Source organism: Micropterus salmoides, unplaced genomic scaffold, assembly GCF_014851395.1.
Source record: "Micropterus salmoides isolate LMB-PRFRI ecotype aquatic unplaced genomic scaffold, ASM1485139v1 Ms_hic_scaffold_16, whole genome shotgun sequence".
Classification (NCBI taxonomy): Eukaryota; Metazoa; Chordata; class Actinopteri; order Centrarchiformes; family Centrarchidae; genus Micropterus; species Micropterus salmoides.
The window spans coordinates 14,886,337-14,911,146 of NW_024040707.1; the positions used below are offsets into that span (position 1 = coordinate 14,886,337).

Here is a 24,810-nt window from a genome sequence, read left to right on the forward strand (position 1 = left end):
GAATTTGATCAAAAGATACCAGCACTCTTCCAGGAATAGTGAGCCGGCTACATAACGGCCCGTAAAAGCCTCCCACCGACCTCCTGCGAGCACAAATGACTCCCTCTAGGGTGACGGAATCTCTTAGTGTGTATTTTGGTTTTGGGTGTGTCTATGTGGAGAAGCATGTTGCCCACACATACCACTCCTCGCCATAAATACTAAGCAATTAAGGGGTGGGTACGACAGCAGGATGCAACAAGCCCCTCACTCACCTCCACTGCTGCCTATCCTTTGTTTGCACCATCCTTCTCTCTCTTTTCACACTTATTTTTTTTCTCTCTCTCTCTCTCTCTCTCTCTCTCTCTATTCCTAGCACTCCAACACCATCAATTATTCTCTCCTTCAGCCATGTGATTATTAACAAGGACATCTCAACCCTGCTGCTTCTGTTAGGTGGTGTTAGCTTGTGTGTTTTCTCTCAGCTTCTAGAGGCGCGCATGAACGAACAGAGCAAATATAAACAGAGCAACAAAGGAGACACAAGTGGACACACTCTTACGCTATAATCCCTCCTTTCCTCAACAAAGAAATTGAGAATATCCAAGTCCCAAAACATTTCAATCACCACCTTCGCCTCCTTTAACATGCCAAGAAAAAAGAAGAGAGGTGATGAGAGGATCAGAGTGAACGTGTCTGAGAGGGAAAAAGCGTTTGATCCGCATCTTTTGATAGCTGATTAAGATGTGCATAGTGTGCATAAGATAAGTGGCTGAAATGCAAGAAAAAAAAAGTTTTCTTCGCATCCTAAGCATCCAACAGGGATTTCAAACAAAGACCAAAACATGAGGCAGGGTGGGCTTGTGATTCATGACTCAACTGTGTTGTCACAATTTAGTGACATGCAGTAGTAGGACACACTTCTGATGGGGTTTTAGGTGTAAACAGGAAGAAAGGACCTGATGACGCTCGCCCCAGAGCGAGAGGACAGAGGTGACTGGTGACTCTCATTTCCACCGTAGCCTCCAGGTACTATAAATCACATCAGTGTTTTTTCTGTGTACGTCCTCTGTGAAATGTCCTCTGATAACATGTTACTGAATGTGTCATCAGTGTCTGTGGCTTTGAAAACCAGGTCTGTGTGTGTGTGTGTGTGCCCATTCTGTATGACTTTAGGCTACATGAGTCAGCCTCCTCTATGTTCGAGCATATAACTCTGACTCACAGAGTCAGGCAGAAGGACGACATTGAAGAAGACCAGAGAATGTGACAGGTGAATTACAGAGAAATCCTGCTACCATGTTATCTCCTGTAACTTTTTTTTTCTCAGTGGCTTTGCTAATTGGTTGTTTTTACTTTAGACATGCAAACACACATTGGCCAATGAGGCCAAACCTGATAAAATGATAAGGTTCCAGTATTTCCCACAGAATGACAGTAAACTTGGGCAGCGGCTTGGTCAGTGCTAGCAGGGTATATTGTCTGTTTCTAGGCAAGGCAAGGCAAGTTTATTTGTATAGCACAATTTAACAACAAGGTAATTCAAAGTGCTTTACATAAAACATAAAAGCAACAGGGAAATATGTAAAAGTTTAAAAGCAACACAAAATATAATAAAAGTTACAGTGTTACAATCAGGGTTAAAAGAGCTAAATGGAAAATAATGTGTTCTACTAGCTTGTTTCTTATTTCTTGTTTACTTACTAATTTAATCTGCTCTCTCTCCCTTCAGTTCTGTTTTCCCTGCACACACACACACACACACACACACACACCACTGCTGCAAACACAGTGGTGTGCCCTGCCTCTTTCTGTCTCTCTGAAGACAGAACTCGTCTCTTGGATTTTTCCACCCGCGATTCCGTTTACATCAGCAGGTGCGCCGCATGTGGAGGAGTCTTGCTGGTGACGTAGCCTATGATAACGAAAACAATGTGGCAGCTAACGAATGACATCTGCACTTGTGTGCTCACTGTTGCTTTACCTGGTCCGTGCCTGTAAAATATTCACCATGCCTGCGTCTTGTAACGTAATCGATAACAACTCTGTGTTTCTCTGCAAATTGCTAAAATGGTTCTCCAAACATACGTGGGTGGCAGTTAATATACCTAGGTGGTCCGCCAAAGTAAAGTCTATGTGTGGGAAACACTGGATTCAGAGAGGCAATTTGTATGCAATATCCATATGACCAGTTCTGTTTCATACGTGTTTTGCACTTTAACTGACTGCCAGGGCAAACATGCCACATTATAAAAAGCCAGGAAAGCCATGGAAACACAAGACAAATCTGAGGGGTCGGGAGATGGTTAACAGGATTAGAAATCAGAAAAAGCATCTCTGCTAGACAAAATATGGTTAATTTTTTAGCCTTTGTTCTTAGCATTTTTCTCCTTGGGGCTCTAAACAGAATTTAGATAAAGCACACAGAGGAGGAACAGTTTACCCTTTGGATGAATTGGTGAAAATAGGTAGAAATTTTTGAGGTCTTCACGGGTTCACTCGGTTCAAAGGAACAGATACATGACCTGGGTTCAGGCCGAATTTACACTTCTGCATTAAATCTAGGGCCAACGCATAGCCCTGTACCCTAAGCTGTGACTACATGTTGCAGCGATGGGGACCGCAAGAATGATGGTCTGCTGGGTAGCATCGGAAGCCCACAGGAAGTGCCCCATGCTTTCAAGTAAATTTACCTAGCGGCCAATTAAGCGGCTGTAACACAGTGATTGCATATTTTTGAGCATCACAACCCACTCGAAATGACTTGTTTCACTATCAGAATGTGATCCATTCGGTCACTAACATTTGTCTAGAAGTCTAGAAGTGCCGCACAATCATCATTTTATCCCCATTCAAATTAGCGGATGGCTAAACCACAAGTTAGCTGCCTCTGCAATCAACAGAGCTGACAATGTAACGCTATCACCAACACAGAAGTATAAATCGGGCTTTAGACAGGGCCCAAATTATACTTATCAGGTAACTTAGGCTCATGTTTTTCTGCCAAGCCTTTTAGATTTGCATGGCAATAAGTCAAATATCTGAGTGGGACCGAATGGATCAAAGCTCACTAAGTATTAACTCTGATCATGCAGTATGTCATAATCACTGCATAAGGACATATTTAGGAAATGAGTAGCCCATGTAAAGGATTTATGAAATTAAATGACCATTATTCAGCATGCTAACACCATACTGAGTAGTGAGAGCACTTTGCTGTTAGAGTAAACAATAGAAAAGGCTACACACATACTCACAGAACTGGTGGTACCTACTATCTTGGGAGAAATCAAAAACAACCATTCTATTTCAAATCTAAATAAAGAGAAAGACAGTCACAGACACATGCCATGAATCAGAGGCTTGCAGACTTTTTTTTCTGCCATGCTTTGCCCCGGCTTGTCTTTACTCTGTGACTCCCAGCAGGCAGTAAAGTACTTCTCAAAAACTTTCTCCAATCCAATTTTTCACCTCTCGCCTGGGTAAAGTCATTATACTCTGGTGCCTGCCTGGTCCTTGTGTAACTAATGGTGCCAATCTCAGTATGTGTGTGATGGGTGTGTATGTGTGTGGCCTTCATTGGGTACATGGAGGGTTGGATAGATAGATAGCCTTTGGTGGTGCCTGGTCTAGCAGAGCTGAGACAGGGATTAAGAGGCAGGGTGCCTTCATAAGCCACTTTCTTCTTCACTGTTTGAAATATGGGCTGCACAGTGAAACACAGCAGCTAGTCCCCTTTGTACTTCACCAAGTACCACTTGTTTTAGGTAGCGGTTCTAAACAGACACTGAGTGAAGGGCTCACTGTAGCTCTGGTTTTTGTTAAGTGACTATTGAAAGCCTATGAATGGAAGGACTCTTTATTTAAGATTGAATATGTTAAACTTCCAGTGCTCTGAGTGCTAATAACATGCTAATCTCTCAGTGCTGGTGGGAAAACACAACACACAAATCCATCCCACTGAAAGAAACATAATGAAAGCCAGTGCTTTGAACCGAGTCTCCCTCTGGACACTGGCAAACTACTTTAAACCTTTCACTTCCATGGTCTGTCGTGTTGTAATGTTCTCTCTGTTACTTTTGTTTCACAATTGTTTTCAGTTCAGTTCAATTCCACTGAGAGCCGCTGACTTTAGTGCATTTCAGCTTTACCAGTTCAGTTGAATGAAGCGCTCTCCCCTCTCTGTTTACTGTCCATCTTCAGACCAGTTACAACTCCTTGCCCTGTCTGGCCTGTCAACTAGCCTTGTTAGGGGTTAAAGTTGTCCCACTCGAAGACACTCTGATCTCCTATCTCTCTCTCCATCTGTTACCCGGTTTCCTCATCTCCTCTGATTTTCATTATTTACTTGCTTTATTTAAAAAAAAAAAAAAATGTCATCCACTCTGCAGTAGGGCTGTGTAATATGACGATATATATTGCTTGACGATAGAAAAAGTCTATGGTTTACAATTATGCTTGATCGTTTATTTCATTAATTCCACAATTACGACAATATTTTTGCAAGGTGATGACACTCTCTACCGTGGTGAAGTTAGTTTTAAGTTATCGACATCTGTCGAATAGCCAACTTAAAACTGATATCCAACTTATGCACTGATATCCAGCTTCACCATGGTCCGTTCTTCCACACTTGCCAGTGTTGCAGAAAAGAAATTTGCATTCAAAACATGGAGGAGTGCGGTTGACTCAGAAATTGGTAATACTGAACAGGAGGACTCAGACCATGCCAACAAAGCTCATCCCTAAGAGAGAATTATGTTGTATGGACGAACCACACAACAGTACTCCAGCAGTTCCATCCATGATGTGTGTGTCAGGTAACATTTAACGACTTGGCCAGGACATTCAGGTCACTTTCTAGTTCACCGAGTAATGCTGTTGTGATGTTAGCTAGAGAGCAGGCAGAGCTGTGAGTATCGCAGTCTATGTCGTTGTTCACTCTATACCATGGTATTTGTCATGGTATTGGATTTCTCCAGAATCGCATTTCCCACAACTATGATGCAGAGAAATGTTAGAAATATATATGACACTATGATAGATCAATAGGTTAAGGTGTGGTCCGTGTAAGACTTTCCTGTGTTAACAGTGTTGAACAGAGGATGAAGATCAGACACACGTGTAAAAGAGCATTCCCTGAATTCCATCAAACATTAAGTCTTGTTTGTTTGTTAGTCATGGCAACTCTTTAGCTAGAAGAAATCCTACATTTATCAAATTACTGCCAATGCCTAAACTACTTTCATTGTCACTTTCTCAATAACTGCATGCACAAAACCAACTAGACCTTAGGTTGTAAGGGTTTTAGCGCAAAAATCAACAAGCCGACTTGATGTAGCAAAGTTCACCGAGATATGACACTAATTTCTAAACTGTGACAGCAAACATCCTTCCTCACGCGGCTGGAAGCTCTTGTAAAACCCTTATCTCACTCAAGTCTCTCTTCCTCCACTTGCCGTCAGCCAACACTTCTAAGTTTAAGTTTATCTGCAAAGGTGGCAGCGGTACTTAGCTTATTAGAGGCAAATTTAGACTTTGCAGCATCAACATCAAGACGAATGCGGCAGCACTGGCGGTTATGATTTCAGCCCCAACCCAGGGGATTAATGTCACTTGTGAGGTTTTGTCTCCTCCTCTTGTGGCTCCAAATGTGGTGTTTGTTGTGTGGGTGTCATATGGAAAATGAGAGATGAGACAGCAGACTGCAGCACACATACAGATACTTTGATTTCTCACAGGAGATGGAAGAAAAGCAGGACAATAATACAGCGATGGATAAAACCCAAACAAACTAACAATGGATAGGATGGAAGGGAAAGTGACGAAAGCAGCTTAAACCAGCCAATCCCCTCTCCCTTTCTGCCTCCCCATGGCCCAGATCTAACAAAAAACTGTTTAGGTTTCGTCCCAATTAACAAGTAGGCAATTTCACTGCGACAGAGGAAATTCTCATCAAGAATATGCAGTCAAGAACGGCAAACAGCTGTCAGCAGTTTGTACCCTCCAGCTCTGCTTTCCATAATTGAGTCACTAATGTTCTTTTTTCATCATAATCCTATCACTCTTCATCTTTCATCCACCAGTAGAGGAAGTTACGCTGTGTGCATCACCGCTGTCCAACCGTTTGATCACACAACATAATTAGAGCAAAAACATCCATGAAGTCATCAGCCGCTTGTAAAACAAGGACCAAATGCCAAAAACAGTAGCAAGATCTGAGTGAGACGAATATGCTTTGCAGCGTGTTATCTGTCAAGATAGTCATCCCAGCTGTGGCGCTCCCAAAGCAATTTATTCGATGCCACACTATAACAAATGACACCACTGGAACCGTTGGAATGGAAAGAGAGAAATGGGCTTGCAAATAGTTCTACTTTTATCTCCATTATAGCTTAATATTGCAGTGTCATTGGTGTGGAACACACACACTCTAACACAGAGACACACTCACATGAGCCTCTGCACGGATGGGTACATGCGTGCGCACACTCGCATTTGCCAGCCCAGGGTTTTCACTATGACCACATAATTAATGGTCTGTTAAATTGAAGCCATTAAAATGGCGAACAGTTGTAAAAAAGGTCACCGGGGACAAAGAGGAGATGGTTTTTCTAAGAACACACATATTACTATAAACCAACATGCATACAGCGAGGGCAGTGACTCCAAACTCTGGGGAAGGTCGAGAAACAAGAGCAAGGTCGGCACCTCTTCTCAATTAGCATAAAACGTGGCTGCTGTAATCACTGTTTAACAAAAGACCTCAGACAAAAAGCAGAAAATAGGCACATCACAGCTAAAGATGGGCGCAAGTAAACCGCTCAGCTGTATCTGACTGGTTGCTATGTTGCATTTTGGGTGGGTCTTTTTCTGTGGTGAGGCTATAGGCTATATATATTTAAGTGGAGCTATCTTTGGAGTGACAGTTGTCCTGGGAGGAGGATGTGTACCGAGCCCCGTCTTCTATGCAGCCCAAACCCCCCCAAGGCCCTCTACCAGCACTCGTCTCTCTCCTCAGCACGCTAACTCAGATTTGCATCATACATTCCCATGTCTCCTTTTTTTGACAGGTTTTTTTTTTTTTTTTATTTCCTGTAGGCTCTTCTGCATCGTATTGTATACGTAAAGGTTTCCATTGTAACACTGCACCCGAAAGAGGGAGGGAGATGGAAAGAACGAAAGAATAGGGTAAAAGGGAACGCTAAATAGAGTTCTCAGGTCTCCAGGGTCATGCTCTTAATTGGCCCAGAGTTAGAGGTCGAACCCATCCCCCCTTTCCCCTTTCTATTTCTCTCCCCTCTATCTGCATCTCCCCTAAATCTCAAGTAGCTCTTGCCCCGCTGATAAATCAGACGGTAATCAATAATTCAAACATATTCACAGCAAGGGGAGAAAATGGGGAAGAGGATTGGGGTGCAGGCGGGTAAAAGAAAACGGGAATGTAACAAAGCCTTGTTGTGTTTTAACAAAGGAAACGCATAAGGGGCGGAGCATGAACATTCATTACACATTCGAGCAGCGCTTCTCATCCTTGAGTTCCCAGGTTGCATTAGGTTCTCAGGTGAGATGATGACACACTGGTGGGAGCTCCAAAAGTCTGGAGGTGTGAGTGGAGATTTATTATGCAGTCACCTTGCCCCGTGACCTACAACAAACACACACACACACACACACACACACACTCCTTCTCAAACGCTGTAGGCTGTTGTTTAATCAACTTTTTTTTTTTGATTGGGCTGGTACTTGCAGCTAAGGCCAGGCAAGGACCTGTCAGGAGCCGCTCTTCTGTGGATGAGGGCTGTTCAGACACAGCAATCAACACAGCCTGGGTCAAGACCACAATCAGCACTGAACACCAGGGGTCCATTTGACAGCACAAACACAGCTCACACACACACACACACACACACACACACACACCTATTGTACCTAGTTATGGCGTTGTGCACGACCTTCAAAAAGAAAAGAATAAGGGCCCAGGGACAATATAAGACAGGGTTAAGACCTTCATTTCTGAAATCACATAAACTACTGGAGCTTCTGTAACCCACAATCACATACTGTAAAAGCCCTCTGCCCTCCATCTCCCACTTTCACAGTGTCTCTGGAATGAACCCTCCTTTAAAAGGACTGGAACATCAGAATATGTACTTTCTTTTAAGATTGGTTAATTTTATATATAGACCTACAGAGGGTGAGTCTAACAAGCAGGCAGAGCTTTTTAGCAGCATTCTCGACTGTCTGAACAGCAACTTTGGTGGTCATGTAATTTTAATTATCTGGATAGCAATTTGTAACCAGGTCCTAATGACCAAAATTTCTTCCCAATTCTAAGCTGCTGAACCATTTGAGCCAGCAGGTTTCATCTGGTTTGCTCACATTACTGTGCTTTAACTGACGAGACGGTGCCTTGGGGACCTGGAGTAACAGATCTGGACTGTACTTGTATAGTGCCTTTAGTAGTCTTCCAACTACTCAAAGCGTTTTGCGTTACAAGTCAACATTCACCCATTCAGTGCAGTGCACTACACTTATGCGTGTTGTGTTTGAATGACTTCAAAGAAATGCCATCACCAACGTTAGCAACCTCTGTCGTTTTGATTGCTCTGACTTGTTTGTGTCAAGAAGGTGCAGGAGTCTAGTTTAAGCTAAAAACTGGCTCCATAATGTTGATTGATGCTCGCTGGGTTCCAGATAATTGACTATGAGTTGCCTTAGGCTTAGAGGTGTAGATTTAAAACCCCATCTTTGTGTATAACTGTATGTCAATTGTGATAAATGTATTCAATGTCTTAAACACATACTGGTTCAGCTCCATTTAAATCTACTTTACAAAATAATAAATTGACTAAGAAGCCAACAAATATATTGCTGCTGGCATCTGCTGCCATTTGGCGAATACGCCTAGTTTATGGTGAGGCCATCTCAAGCTGTGTCGAACACACAAACACAGACAACACATTTTGTATGTGCATAGATAATTCAGACAGGGATGGTATCTTATTCTGCCGCCATCTGTGCAAGCCAAAACAAATAGTATAAAAAAAAAAGTGTTTCTGATCACAATGATATGAATCAGAGTCTGGAGAGGCTTCATGGGAACTTACAAGCAGGCCCAGAGAGGCAAAGACAAAAGAGAAGAAACAGAGAGATAAAAGAGCTGTGACCATCCGCTCTATTCCCGCTGGCCTATCTCCTCCATCAACTTGGCAGTGCCAAGGAAATACAGTTCATTATCATTGATCACACCAGACTCCACTCTCACACAGACACACTAAAGAAGTTACACATGCTTAACCAGGCACGCGCCAAAGGAAATACCCTAAACAGATGTCTGTAGCATCTGTAACTGATAAAATTGAAATAGTAAGCTCTTGCCAAGATCAGCTTTCATATTTCACTAGTTACCAGATTTTGATATATGACCTCTCAAGCAAACTAGCAAGACAGAACAGGATTATACAGTAGCAGTAGCTCTCACACCCAGGTCTGCTGGCCCGATAGCATCAAATGTTTTATTGCCACGCAAATTCCCCCAGCTGCAGTAATTATTCTTAATTACAGCGGTGTGGTGCATTAATATCAAAGCTATGGGTCCTTGTGCATGTGTGTGTCAGTGTCTGTCACACGTAGATTGGTTAGGTGGGAGAGACAGTTTGTTGATAGACATCCCGCATCTCTGAGCTCATAAATATTCAACAGGAAATTTGAATGTTAGCGCTTCCATAAAGCAAATAAGTTAGCAGTGTGAGCGGGGGGGGGGGGCACACAGCCTAATTCCTTTGTAATGTGTGGGAGATGGCGTGATGCCTGCCAAGGGATGATGTCACACAAAGTACGCTCCTCAGGATGAGGCTCTCTGCTTCTCCGCTAAAACTTTCTTGGAAGCACTTTGGTTGAACCCCTACTACTTCTCTGAAGCCTTCAGTACAAAGTTAGTATATTCTCTAGCTATGCCATCAAAAGAGTAGAGGAAAAGTGGGCAGTGTGATGCAAGATTTAACACACATGCACACGCACACGCACTTAGCGCTTGTGGTGAGCCTCACTGTAGTTTTTAAGGGTGAAGATGAGGTAAAACTTGCAGATCTCTGCTGTCCCTGTGGATTACTTCACTGAAAGCACTTTGTCCTACATAGGCAAACATGAAGCCACTCGCTGTGACAACATGGGCAACTTTTTCTTCTCCTTGCTTGTGATCAAGTAAAACCCCTTCCAGCTCTTTCCTTCATTTCTCTCATCTCGTCAGGAGCCCACAGCGCTGCACTTCCTCCTTGTATGAAAGGCTGTAATCTTTCCCCTACACTAGACCTACTAACCCATAACTCACAGTTCAGAATGCGCAGCTGTGTCTGTGGGTGTGTCTGAGTGTGAAGAGGGGTGCATGAAATACTGCCTGTGTCTCGTTGAGGTTCCATCAGTCAGTGCTGCCAGCGCAGTTATGGTCAGGCAGCTTCAGGGTCAACGTTCAGTTGTGAGGTCATTACCCTTGTTCAGTGCGATAATGTGTGCGTCTACGTGCGCGTGTCTGCCCTTTCCCGGGAAAACCACCATGACCAACGAAGAGGCCTCCTTCATCAATCACCAACTGTTCGCGGAGCTGCATTAACCGTCACCTCCATTCAGAACAACATCCCACCTCATGGCCAGTCGCTGACATTCACAACATGCCTGGTCCGGGTCCCACTTCTGACCAATCGAAACGCTTCCACGCCAGGTCGGCTTTAGGTCAACGCCTCAAGCGGCCAACCCATTGAGACAAAAACGAGTTTGCCTGTTTCTCAGAGTACAAACAAATCATTAGACAGACAGGGCTTCCTGCCAACGCTTGCCATTCTCTGGGGCTGATCAGGGTTCTGACAACGATCCAGCCCTACTGTCTGGAATAGTTAGGCTGCAGAGGGAAGAGGGAACAGAGGCGTTCCGATCAATACAGGCTCATTATCTGTTGCCTTCTGTCCCAGAGAGATGAGTCCCACCGCTCGGCCTGTTGATGAGGAAAGCGCACCACAATTCAATTAGGGGATGGCCGAGATGCCAAAAGAGGTTTGATCAAAGCACTCTGCCCAGCTAATTAGCACACACAGCGCTTCGCAAAGGGCTATTTTTACATCTGAGGAGCAGAGTATGTTGTTTTGTTAATGGTAGTTTTACCCTGTAATGGACTGGGAATAACCTGGCTCATTGTCAATGCATAGGTTTCAGCCAGGGGAGAGTGGGGGCCCCTTGTGCTGCTCCACACACATGGGCACATGTATATTCATGTGAACACACACACGCCTAACATGACCTTTTGAAAAGGTCATGCATGGTTTAATGTAACCCCTCTTACCAGGTTAAACTCATCAGAAGTGTGCAGTTGCAAAGTGTGTGTTTCTGCAGACAGGAAGTGGCAGGTCATCCAGAAATAGTGCCAGGGGAAAATAAAGCTGTTTCCAGGAGTCTTCGGGGACTTTTCAGGCAGCCCGCTGACAGCTTTATAAACCTCTTAACAAATGGTCGACCTCCTTCTCTCTAATGAGGAAAAAAGGTCCGAAGTCTGGGAAGGGAAAGCAGGCGTGTCCCTCAAGGTGGGTTAACAGCCCTCTCTGTCTGTCTGTGTTTGTGTGTGTGTGAGAGCGTTTGTGTGTGTGTGTCATCAAAGAACGAGACATGACATTTTACTAAAGGGAGCTATGCTGACACTATTGTCACCTAAGCCATACACACATAAGAAGACTCTTTATCTTTGTCCAAGTTCCCTATTGTTTCACTATCTAATAACTTTCCAGAGCAGAAACTTGACAGATACACTGGTGTTACCCACAAATAAACACCAGCCCTCTACTAAATCTTAAGATGAAGTGGGGAGAGGGCAGTGGGAGGCTGATGGTGGTAGGAAGTCATTCATATGACAGCAAGAAAGAGCAAGCAAACGCTTGCCTTAATCTTTTTCCTCTGAAAACGCAATTAAACTCAGCTTCAGTGGTTCATTTCAAATCTAGATCAACAGCCTTTTATATCTATGTGTGTAACTCGAGACGGGTTGTACCTACCCAAGCATTAGCCAGAACACAAACCTGTAACTCTGAGGGAGAACTCTGAAGGGGTCTTGAGATATTAGCTTGAGGGGGTACAAACATTGTTATTACTTAGATGTTTGAAACCCTGGTTTCTTTTCCAACACAGGTATACTAACCGCCGCTTCCCATCATATGCTTTTCTTTTGTCATGTGTTCCACTTTTGTTTGTTTCTGGATTCCCTCATGCAGAATGAAATGTAGCATATCAGAACTTTCCCACTTGACTCTTTGGCTGGAGAAGATTTTATTGTTCCCTTAGCTGTTAAAAGTGACATCTACCCGGGCGCTTACGGTGAGAGCAACCTCAGTTTTTAATAACACCATAAATAACATTGTCACACCCTGTCAAGTAAAACTCTACTCAGGGATTGTGGCAAAAGGCAAGCTGGCCCGTGAGTCAATGGGAAGCATCATCTGAGACTGCAAAGCTACCATCAGGAAAATGTCACAGCCCCACACTTCACTGATCAGAAACTGAAAGGCTCCAACAAGCCATAAGTCTCTGCATCAATTGTGTTTTGTGGATCAACATTTCCCCAGTTGGTTTGTGTTCTTGACAGACAAAGCCCTAAAATCTTAAGATCAGAGAAGAAATGTATTTAACAGCAGACGAGATGTTTCATATTGCATGGCAGCAGCAACTCTGGATATTAATCTGAAATACCGACATGGGTTTTGAAGAAATAGCTGATGCCTCACACAGAACAACATGATGGTGACTTCAGGTAACATAGTATATTCTGGGCCACCATTAGGATATTCAGAAGAGCAAATCCATATATTTGATTATGCACTTTCATCATGCATCACACAGCATAGTTATCCCAAAACTGTCCATCAATGGGCTAACACTTGAGGCTGTTTCTGGTAATTCCTAACACCAACAGCACCATATGTTTTCTGTCACAACAGGGACTTTCCTCATGGATCAGGTAAAGAAATAAACAAATTACTAAGAATGGGCACAAAATCTATCAATCCAGGGTAGTGATTTCCACTTAAACACGATTTCAGCAAATATCAACACAAGCAAGGGGGAAGAAAGAAGACACAAACATGGAGACTCTATGTAGTCTTACAGTATAACGTTAGTGAGTTATGAGCCATATAGCTTTAGCTTATAACAGCTAACTTTTAGGATGTAACTGATATTTCTGTAACGTGATCAGTTTCCCACACGGGATAATGCTCAGCCTTCCACAGAACATGGACTTCTGTTAAAACAAGCCATTCAAAAAAAGACTACGGTAACACTGAAACCATTTCCAAGCACAAACTTGTAAAACAAGTAGCCCAGAGAAGTATGTGTCAACTCACCAACTGTAAAGTGCAAATAAAGATGAGGGTGCATCGCCCGCTGCAGCAGCCCATTGTGTCAGCGGTGAAAACGTGACTCTAAGCCGGGAGAAACGGACTTGGAAACGGGTCGGAGGAGCTCTCAATGTGCTGACCAAACTCAGTGCTGATCCAAGCACCGGCTTGTCATTCTCCTTTTCTGCTCCGGTGTCTCTTTGATGAGCCAGAAGAGGAAAAAACGCGACGGGATCGACCTGGCTGGTCTGTTTGTTTGCCTCCGTTCCAGCCGGCCGGTCGGACTTGAGGTGACTGGCTGGGTGGGTGGTTGCGAGCCGGTGTGTAAAAGGAGGAGGAGGGGAGTGGGATGAAGTGAGGAGGAGGAGGTGGTGGTGGTGGGGCAGTCCACCGGGCGCTGGGATGTGGCTGACTGGGGGGCGTGAAGTGGTTTCTGGAAGCTGTCTGTGGTGTGGAGGCGAGAAAGTGCGCGCTTGTTAATTCAAAATGTTTTAACAGAGGCGATATATTGCCATGGTGACCAAATACATTTCTGCTAAGTCAGTTAAGATGCTAAATAGCAATTGGAAGTAAGCTACAGATAACGTGATAAAGTGACAATTTCGGCCATTTATTAGAGGGGAAGCGTTAAAAATCCATATTGGTGTTTGCTAACAAGTAAATGTCAGCGTCTCATGTTGAGATATGAGCGTGTGTTGAGGAGGAGCGCCAGTTCTCCATCAGCTGATGGAGAACTGGCGCCATCTTGTGAGCACGTGAAGAGACGCACTCTAACAAGTTTCCAAAATAAAAGCCCTTCAAAATGGAAGCCACATTTTTCAGTTATGTGATGTTCCAAATTTTGAGACAGACGTCTCTTCTCAAAATTTAACAAGACGCCGTTTGAAAGTTTCTACAATAATAATTAAAGCAATTAAAATTATTTTACATTACCCAATGATGGCACTTTTTTTTTTTTATCTCAGTGACTTTTCAACTTTTCAAATGTATTACTATTTTATGTCCAGTTTCTTTGCAGGTTAGCCTACAATTTCCACTCTTCCACTTTCAATCAAATTTGCCCCACCCCCCTTTTCCAAATCCCTCCTGCCCTGCCGCCCTTTCTCAGCATAGACCTTTTGTTTGGATCTCCGTTTGCCTTCTGGGTAGCCTCTGCTCGGTATTATTTATAATAGAAAAGATCTTAAAAGCAACTCTCTCAGTCACTCTCTCTCTCTCTCTAGTGCATGGAGGCAGGTCCCACCTCTCTCCTCACCAGCTTGATGAATCTTTTACGCGCCTGCGGGCTGAGTGAGGGAACACTTCACATCTCATTTCATCACACACTCCTCCGCTCTGCTCCTTTAAAGTACCGCTCCTTCTCCTCTCTCTTCCCCCGCCGTCCCACGCCGCCCTGCCCACCTGCGTCCAGCCGGGCCCGGGAGGAGCTCCACCCCCCTACCCGTCGCCAAAAATAACCTCGGGGTATTTATGGAACCGACACGAATTGGGATTTTCCCCCACTCTTTGGTTTTGAAATAAAAAAGAGACTGTTCTTTCATCATGACAGCTCAAAACCTGAAGAAAAAAAAAAAACAAGAATCGTGATCAATTTGAAGTAGCTTGAGCATCACCCACCACCTGCATCTGTTTTCTCTAAGTTTAAGTCTATTGATGATTTATAGTACATTTATTCCAGTTATATCTGTCTCAGATACGCATTATTAGGCACATTTACTTTATTGTGTTATGTAATATGTGTCTTGTTCAGGCTCCAAGCCGGTCTGTGACTGTGCATATGACTTTAAAAACGTTTACCTTTTGAAGACTGGTATATCTTTTGTTAATGGAAAGCTACAGACTATTAGTTTAGCCACGATTTATAACAATGTCGTCTGTGGGCTAGTCTTTTTGACGGTGATGGTGTCCACTTGCTAGGCCCTACCTATAAACAAACAGTGTTAAGAAAGGCCTTGTACTAGGCTAATGGATGTCAATTAACTTTTTTAAGGCTTGTTACAACAATGATGCTTGACTGTACCAGAGCGCCACATTGTCATGGCTGCAGTATGACACCAAATGGAAATATTGTAAATGTCTTGGTCATCATTCTACACACATTTCACACCAAACACAGGATAGAATATTTGCTGTCTTTGGAAACACTTTAATCTTCTAATCTATTCACAACATAAAGATATGCGTGTTTAAAACACACTAGTGAGTCTAACATGTCATTTAATGTAGGAAAAACTTTCTGTGTGTGTAGTCAGTAGCATTAACCAATTTGTTGGTTAAGAATACATTAGTGAACGCATGAAGCTCACTCATTCACATCTGCAATTCTTATGAGAACATGTTTTCTGAATGTGTGCCATAAAAATATCTGTGTGTGTGTGCACATGTGCATGTGTGTTGGTGGGTGGGTGTTCGGGAGGGAGTGGGTGAGACTGAGGGAGGTGAGCCAAGGCTGAAATAAGGTCACTGTTATAGTTCTATTAGAAGCCTTGATAGAGGTTCTCCTTGTGTTCCCATTTTGCCGAACACCTCCTTATCGACTCACTCTCTCTCTGTGTGTGTGTGTGTGTGTGTGTGTGTGTGTGTCCAGAACACTTCTTTCATGGCAAGTGTGTCCAAGCCTTCAGGGGCTGCTGTTCTCCACAAAGACACTAATGTGGAGCGACAGGACAGCCAGTGGTGCGCTGCTCTGAGGGGACCTGCATTGTGGAGGAGACCCAAGAGTCTGGATCGTAGTGGACAACAATAGAAAAAATACCTCAAAAGGACAAGGCTTTTCCCTCTTTGAAAGCAACCAAGGCTGTCGCTTCTAGTTCTCGCTCCCTCTTTCTTTCGCTGTTTCTCTTTTTCCTTCTATATTTCTCTTGTCACACATTTTGGCGCTCAAACACCCCCACTGAAAATTCCTCATGCAGACGCACACTCAAGAGAAGTCTGCTTCACTATTACCTAACAGCCAATTCGTCATCTGTCAGGCTGACGGAGACATGAGAGTAAAATAGATTGCACCCTTTCTTACACTTACAGCAGCCTGAAAAGTTATTGTGATAAAATAGTAGTTTTCTTATACCACAGGGTTACCAAATATGCCATTATTCAGACTGTATGTCACCTGGGGAGCTGCTGTGGGTAAAAGAAACAACACTGAATATTTTGCATTGGTGCAACGCACACCTACTGTGGCAAATAATACATCATAGCCTAACCTTAAATCAGCACATCGAGCTACTCCTTACAGCTCTTAACACAAACTACCCTACATAGCTGCAAATTACCCACAAGCATATGAATGTTTTTTTCTTTTCATGAGCCCGTGCTCATGAAAATGTTAAGAATACTATGCATGTGTCCTTGGAGGCAGAGTCTCATCTGATTTTTCTTCACTAGTTGGCCATGAAGAAAGTTCCAGACTCAATGAAGAATAAATACAGAGGCTATTATGAGGAGCATGTACATAATTTATAATGGGATTATGCTTTGGTGAAGAAATACTGGTCCCCAGAATCATTTTTGAACACTGGATGTTATTCTAGTGCTGGCCGCTTGGAGGCAGTCATCAGAGAGGTCGGCTTTAATTGAATGGTTACCTTTACAGGTTCGTCAAGCCAGACACACGCTGGAAACATACAGGAAATTAGGTAGGTTTCCTTCAAAATAAAAGTACATCACTAGTTCGATGCTCCTTTCCAATGGATGTAAACCTTGTACAAATAGACTTTCTGTATTTTATCATTACAAAAGACTAACCTAAAAGCATACAGCCTATATATATACCGTATGAGTCACAATCAATGGTCTAGATGAAAAAAAGATCACTGAAAGCAGAGCAAGATGCTCTCTGAACCGGAAACTGGGGGCCCCATGTACACAAGGTCTGTTCGGGAGAAAAACACAACCTGTAAACTATGTAAAACAATGTTTTCATGACTGAAATCTTTAGAAAAAATGCACTTTATAATCAAACAAATTCTTCAAACAGTTGTGTGGCATATTCTTTATATCATATCCATACCTGTACATTGATGTTAGTTAGGCTATGGCTCCTGTACTGCCAATAGCTCAAGACTCCAAGCATAGATTGTGGGCAGGAGAGCTTGGTATGGTGTGGGCCTATTGCTGAGTTCCAGACTGCTCAGAACTAGAAAATGTCCGAGTTGAAATCTCCGACTTCCAACCTCAGAGTGTTCCAGGTGCATGGTGGTGCATGACTCTTTGTCAAGTGTACACCCAGTTGCACCCTGTGTCCTTGCTGTTAATTAAAATTATGGACGTTTTAATGAAAACAATGAATTGAAGTGGTAATCCTCTAAAGACAATAAATGTTGTAGATTAGCCTATACTTCCTGAATAACTTTTGGGTACAGAAGATGAATTTCAGAGATTGTTTATGGTAACCAGCTACCCAATAACATTGACAAAATATTTCTACATCAATTTACATGCAGAACAAGTTTTACTATTTGATACTAGTATGTGTTATTTTAATTTAATAGTTTACTTGCCTTTTAGTTTATGGTTTATGGTTGCTTGGAACACAGCATAATATGAGGCCATGCCACACACTCTAGTGACATAAAATGGGCCCGAAAATAGCTAATAGCCTATATTTGCACATTTCTCGAGCCTAATTGCCTGACAGGCTATGTGAAGAAGGTTGTTTGGAAAAATTAGGCTATGTAAGTCTTTGTAAATTTAGGCTATGAAATTTTAACAAGCTTCCATACTGAGCGATTTTAGATGGCATAAAGATTCAAATAAATCTATTGTGGCTAAACAAGTTGGCAAACAGCTAAGCTAACTTAAACATTTAACGGCAGCATAAACAGCGTACCTTTGGAGTTATTTTTCTCCGCAAAAGTTGAATATATGTCCAATTTTTACAGGTATTTTTACCCTGGTTTACTGTACAAAAACGTAACAGATAGCCTATGTCTGGTTCCTGTTGGCTGGCTTTCTTTGCTGGTGACTCACTACTTCATCTAAGTTAGCTATTTCATGGTGGATGGTAACATTAGCATACAATCACTTGCATTACTGAAAACACTGAAATGCACTGCAATGAAAATTGAAAACAATTTTTTAAAGAAGTATAGCCTAAATGCTGTAAAAATAACAATAACAATAATAAATCTCAATTGCATAAGGGTTTTTTACCCACTTCCTCATTTGCTACTATGGGTTGTTATATTTAAGTTTTAGCTTGCTAGCCGACTAACCCTTAATTATTATTATTTTTTTATTTAAAGACTTTTTGGCCAATCGTGAGTAATCTTGCCTTTTTGTTAATTTTTTATTTTGAAATCTTTTACCGGAAACCAATTCTGTTACTCTGTCTGTCTTGACGGTGGTTTCAGTCACATGGTGCTGCCTAACGGAGAGCTGATGGAGCCAGATGAGAAAGGCAGGAGGCGAGCCCCTCCGGTTGCGCGTCAGCATCCCCTCAAATAGGAATCCGCTGCTGTCACTTCTGCTCTACATATACAGAGACGGACGGCTGTAACCGTGAAACAACAATTAACGGCGAATTTCCTGTAGCGTGCAGCTGCTGTTTCTTGTGATGTCAAGGAGGAAGAGTAAGGTGAGGCTGTGAGGAGGCTAGAGCTTTGCGAAGAATGATAGTGGGGATCAAGGCGCGCTGTCCCAGGAGAACTCATCTGAAGAGCTGGCCCTGAGAGACCGGGATGCTCCTCTAACGCACCGGGGGGCGAGTGAGTACAATACATTCGACCACTTGTCTCTTTCATTTTGGTTCCACTTTGGTGACATCTGGACAGCGTTGGACCGCTCAGCGTGCCTGCTCCTCTTTATAGCATCTGAATTATTCCCTACCCTATCCCACCTGTCTGATCAATCATTTATAGGCTTCTTAGTAAAGTGCAGCACAACCGGTCGGTCAGCGATGTGTGAAAGTTGACTTGCTAATTTGGAAATGGTGCACTTTCCCCCTAAACACGCCCGTTAACTTAATGCGTGCGCATCGAGGTTTAACATCATGCAGTGCACTACAGTGGGTGATTTGGAGGTCGATCGTGTCCCTTTAAAGTTCTGATTAGAGTGAACATGTGTTGCACACTGCGGCCACAGTGTCGGTGCAAGGCTAATTAATAAAGTCTTTGTGAGGGGCTCCCCTATCACATGCACTCATCATTAATCCGCTGATGGCCCGGAGGGCGTGGGTTGCTGTACGTGATGATAAGAAAAAAGGCACCAGTCCTACTTAGACAGTGGGTTGATTAATTATGGACTCAGTACTGATGAACTCTGAGACTGTTAGATGCACAACAGGAGACACAGACAGAAACATGGCTTTTAATATCAATTTAATGTTTAATTTTCACCATTGATTGGTGACATGATTTTTTAAATACAAGTTCTGATAGTTAAGATACACAATTGGTCTACCTTGAAATGATGTAACTGTTGGAAAGCAGTATCAATCCTTGCCACAACTATACATCTAAAATCAGTCTGTAATGATGTCCTTACCTGTAATAAGGTGTGGAGTGAAATGCCTGCTGTACTGCTGAATGTGTGGGTGTGAGTAGAACTTCTACAGCAGGCTCAGTGCATGTAGATGAATGAAATCCATTTACTATGCAGCAAGGGTTCCCATCTCCTGTGTGTGTGTGTGTGTGTCTGTGTGCACGCCTGTGTGTGTGTATCTCACCTCATTACACTCATTGTGTTGACTTAAGCAGGAGGGTCACCCCTGAGGCCCGTTCTCCTGCCTTATTGAGGAGTGATGCCCTGAATTACACCACACTCGTGCTGATTGCAGAAGTAATGGAGCACACTGGGAGACGCATTTCAGCTTATACGTGAGAGGTTCACGGCCGCTGTTTTGACTGAAACATCAAGTGTGAATGGGATGTATATATTTCATGGCTGGCACAGATAAGTCAGTGCATTACACAATCACCCATATGAAGCTGTCCCCCACCCTCACTCGCTACAAGTGCATTTTGTTGAGAGGTGCTTAACTCGTGGATCTCGTGTATTTCAAATTTGTGATGGAGCTCCAGCTCTGGTTTGAATTCCGGGCACTTATGTTCACAGCCTGCCCACGCGCACTTTGTACAGGAGCCTCTATTCTTGGTTGTTTTACAAACTGGCAAAAAACCCTCCCTCCCTGCCTTACAGCCTGTGTACTGCATTTCTCCTGAGGCGTTCTCAATATTCTCCCTGTGTATGTATTAAACATCAAGCATGTCGAACTGCAGGCGCGGGCCGAGCACTTTAAGGCAGACTCAGCCTTCTTTGGAGGGTGACAGAACAGTCAGATGGCCCCCACAGGGCAGAGAACAATTCCTGCTGCTGATGCACCCAAGGCGACAGGACTGGGGCGCTCCTTCCTACTCCCTCCACTCCCTCCCCCTCTCATCCACCCTCCATCCCTTCCCTCCGTCATCACATAGAAGTAAACACACTGTCTCGGGTTCACTTGCACACCTGCGCCGCTCTATCCCTTTCTCCCCATACACATCCAATCTCTCTTTCATAACCACAGATGCAGACTTGTGACTAAAGAGTAATATTTATGAGTGGCTGTTTAGGTTATAAATCATACCTGCTCTCACACACTAGCATACTTTCTTACAGCCACAGTCATGGTGTCTTGTGCTCACTATCTCCGACACACATACACTTTATTGTTATTTGGCACACCTGTGAAAGTCAGACGGCTTCCAATACAAGTGTTCCGCTGTAAAGTCGACTTTTATGATGCCTGTAATGTTCAGGGTTTTTCTGACACCGTCAGAGAGGTGTCAGATAAATTATTTAATTTGTCACCATTCAATTTGTGGTTAAAGGTAGAGTTGTATTGGTGTTTCTAATATTCTGCCCCTTCATGTGTGTAAACAGGGAGCACAAATGATTATAAACACCCCTCAGCTCAATATAATGTAGTCGAATACAACACCACCTTTCACTGTGTCTTCAGTAATATACATATGATGTAATTCACATATTTCCAACAATGTCAACAAAAACTTATGAAAACTGTTAAACTTATGGCAGAGCTGTTGTAATAAATTGAATAGATTGCACAGGTGTACCTGCGTGACAAAGTGGCCACTGAGTGTAAATAGCTTATCCTCTCTCATACACACCATCACGATGTCCTATACACAAGGCTATTAGAGCTACACTCTAAAAGTCATTTTGTGCTCTAAACAGTTTTAGAGGCGGTGCTATTGCATGCACAATGAATGGAAAGATGCAAGCAGAAGTGAAAACACGTGAATTGTGATTCTACTTTATAAACATACATAAAGAAAAAGGGGAGAAACTGGAGGGAAATAGTTTCTGGTACGTTTCGAGATCAGTCCGATTCTGAGTTGTCACGCACAACACGCCTGCACGTAGACATACGTTGCTAGCTAGCTGTTAATGTACAGCCGCTGCACTTGCTGTTTTGCGGCGAGTAAACAAGGACTGCACAAATATTTGCGTGAAAAATGCAAGGCATACCATAAGACTGTACTGCAAGAGGATCGTATACTGCGTGTGATTGAGAATATTAGTGTGTTTAATACAGAATAGTGGTCAACCAATGGGGGTTTTTCAATGGCTGATGCCAATATTTAGAGAGCAGGGCGGCTGATGGCTGGTATCAAATGCAGATATCAAAACAAAGAATGTATATTTCCATTATTGCATGTAGAGTACAATCTTATATATAGTTATCTTAGCCAGTAACAAGTTGTTATAGATGGATTTTTTATTAATTAATGAAATAGCATACATTGGGTTATGCTGTAGATTTTGTAGATTCTCTAAACTGGTGTTAAAGGTAGAGCGGGGAATAGTATGTCAGAAGTGACATCACTGAACTGCATTATTCTTGCATGTTTTTCTTACGACAATATTTAACGCTAGCCAATCAGCCAATAATGGTGTTAGATTAGATTTAGTGTCATTTAGGAAGGGAAAAACATATTAATATTTAGAAATGACAATGGCGACTGAGGAAATTTAGGCAGCCCGCAGATGTGTCTGCAGACATTTTTTGTATATCGTCCTTGTATTTGCAGGTATCAGCCGCTGCTGAATATTTCAAAATGGTCGTTTAATCGGGCCGATATCTGGCATTAGCTGGTGATATTTATCTCTAATACAGAATGATAGTATACTGTCTCTAAGAGAAAATGACAGTATATGCTCCTTAGAATAGCTGTGTCCGAGAGAGAGTTTGATTGAAATGTAAATAGCATTGCACTTTTTAGCTCCTGGTTGTCTTACAGCCCTTAAAACCATGAAGTGGAGAAGGTAAGTAATCAGTCAAATCGTGGCACTTGAGACCTTGCTATTGTTTTAAGAAAATGTGCACAACTTTAAATCATCCTTAGATGCTCTGTGGTTTGATTTAAATTCTCCTTGAAGCCTAAACATTGCTAGAAATGCCACTTAATAGGTGCAGGCCTTTTCAAGAAGGCTGTGTGCCAATCAGAAACTGAGAAGCCGCACTCCTTTTCAGTAAACCTACCTTCCATTTCAGATAAACTCCCTCTTGAACACGTCATCCTTTCTCACACATATGAACTTAAGTCAGACATATTTTCACTCACTCACACAAACTATCATACTGTCCTATAAACTATGTAATTCTTTCTTATACACAATACTGTTCTATCTCCTATGCATCATATAGTGAGAGTGTGCGATGGTGTGTCTGTGAGTGAGAATTATAGTGTTTATGAGGGAGAACAGAGGGCACAGCGGCCCACAGTTATTTAGGGTTTTGAAAATGTCAGTCATTGTCTGTGGCCTTTCGTCGTTCATCAAAGGTGCAAAAGTGTGATGTGAGCTTTGCAGATCACAGAGTAAATGGTCCGTGAATCCTCAATGTGTGCATGCGTGCGTGTGTGTGTGTTTGTGCATGTCAGCTGTGTGCATAATAGCTCAGGGATCAGGGGCCGTAGATTGGCCAGTTAGCCAGACAGATGTGCCCTAGCCTGGACTTGGACTTGCGGGGCCTCAAACTGGCCGGCCACCCAGCATTAGTGCCATAGATCCGTGACCAAAGAGCTCAGGGCACCAAAACTCACTGCCTGCATAAAATGCTCTCAATTATTAATGCTGTGCACGGGGCAATAAGAGGCGTTGCAGAGGCCAAGGGAGGAAACAAGGATTCGAGCACTGAAGAAAGAAAGAGTGAGAATGAGTCAACAAGGGATGACAAGCAGAATAAATGAATTCAATGAATACGTTTCTTTTTTTACTTCTGTGCTGTCAGTGGCCAACTGAACAGTACAGCATATTGGCAGTACCCTCAGTTACTCTCCTCTAGTTAAACATGAAAAGAAAAAGGACACTGACCAGTTACACCGATGTCTTTTTCACACCACAGTACATTGCATCTCAAAATTCAAACCCTGTTTTTTCACGCATTTTTCAATCCAATTCAATTCAGAATCCTACTAATTGATTAACTGTTAAGTGCATGGGTAGCTTTGGATCTGTCATCTCAGGGTAGGTACAGCATTGCAGTAGCTCGCCATTAGAGTAGGAGCTCTGTAATTCATAAGTATTGATTCATGTCTCAGTAGCACTACAGCATAATGTCCCCGATCAGGACTACTGTATACAAGAGCAAACGCGATAAGTAAAGCTGCAAAGAAAAAGCAGTGATTTACATATGCTGTCAACTCCCCATTATGTCTAATGTGATAACCATCAAAATACAGAAATGCAAAATAATATGCTTGCTCTGAACATTGCAGCTACATGTAGGTAACACATTTGCGTGAACTGAGAGAAAACATGCTCCCGTCCTGATGCTTGTGCCGACTTTTGGTGCTTTATTAACAAGAAGGTAAGGTGATCGGATGAAAAAGAAAAGAAGTCTCCTATAATATAATCCTGAAGTGTCAATTTGCTTGAATATATTTCAACAAGCAAATATATTACATCTACTCATTTAGCTGACGCTTTTATCCAAAGCGACTTAGAATTGCTGTATATGTCAGAGGTCGCATTACTCCCTATCAAACCTTTCAAGGTCTTAGCAGCAGATGAGGTTTGAGCTTAGATTTATAGCCTCCAGCGAGGAAATAGTCCTTTAACCCTCAACTCATATTTAGCATTACCAGTGCTCTTTGATTTTTTTATTAGCCTTCTGGTGATGTAACGTGCGTGTGTGGCTTTTCACTTATAATTTGTCGCAGTCACTGTCACCTATGCCCCTTCTCTTTGAACTTCCAGGCAAGTGTAGGTGACCCAAAAAGTCAAAAAGGACACGCAAATGGAGGTGACTGACCAGCACAACTTTTCCTCTTCCACTCCTTGTGCTTTGGCAGAGGTACTGCATAGCCATTTGTAAGTGTGCAAATTCACAATTTTAAGTAACGTCAACCCTTTTTGTTGTTGTTTTTAGTGACCTAAGGAAATCTGACTTTGTGTGATCTTTTTCTGCTATTGGACCATTCCACTCAGTGTTCAGTGCCTAGCTGAAAAA

General features: G+C 42.8%; 2 protein-coding genes across 4 annotated transcripts in view; one reads left to right on the forward strand and one right to left on the reverse strand.

The window, feature by feature from the left end:
• The window catches only part of nkain4 (sodium/potassium transporting ATPase interacting 4), a 48,723-nt gene extending 34,746 nt beyond the window's left edge, over window positions 1-13,977 (reverse strand). The window contains exon 1 of one of the 2 annotated variants that reach the window (XM_038722368.1): window positions 13,362-13,977. In XM_038722368.1, coding sequence (XP_038578296.1) covers window positions 13,362-13,415 — 54 coding nt within the window. In that variant the 5' untranslated portion in view covers window positions 13,416-13,977. The remainder of the gene's footprint in view (window positions 1-13,361) is intronic. The other variant, XM_038722366.1, reaches the window with a different exon arrangement.
• A 4,736-nt stretch (window positions 13,978-18,713) lies between these two features.
• The window catches only part of LOC119906283 (putative lysozyme-like protein), a 32,396-nt gene continuing 26,299 nt past the window's right edge, over window positions 18,714-24,810 (forward strand). For both annotated transcript variants that reach the window (XM_038723850.1, XM_038723851.1), the window contains exon 1: window positions 18,714-19,060. The gene's annotated coding sequence lies outside the window, so the exon portion shown is untranslated. The remainder of the gene's footprint in view (window positions 19,061-24,810) is intronic.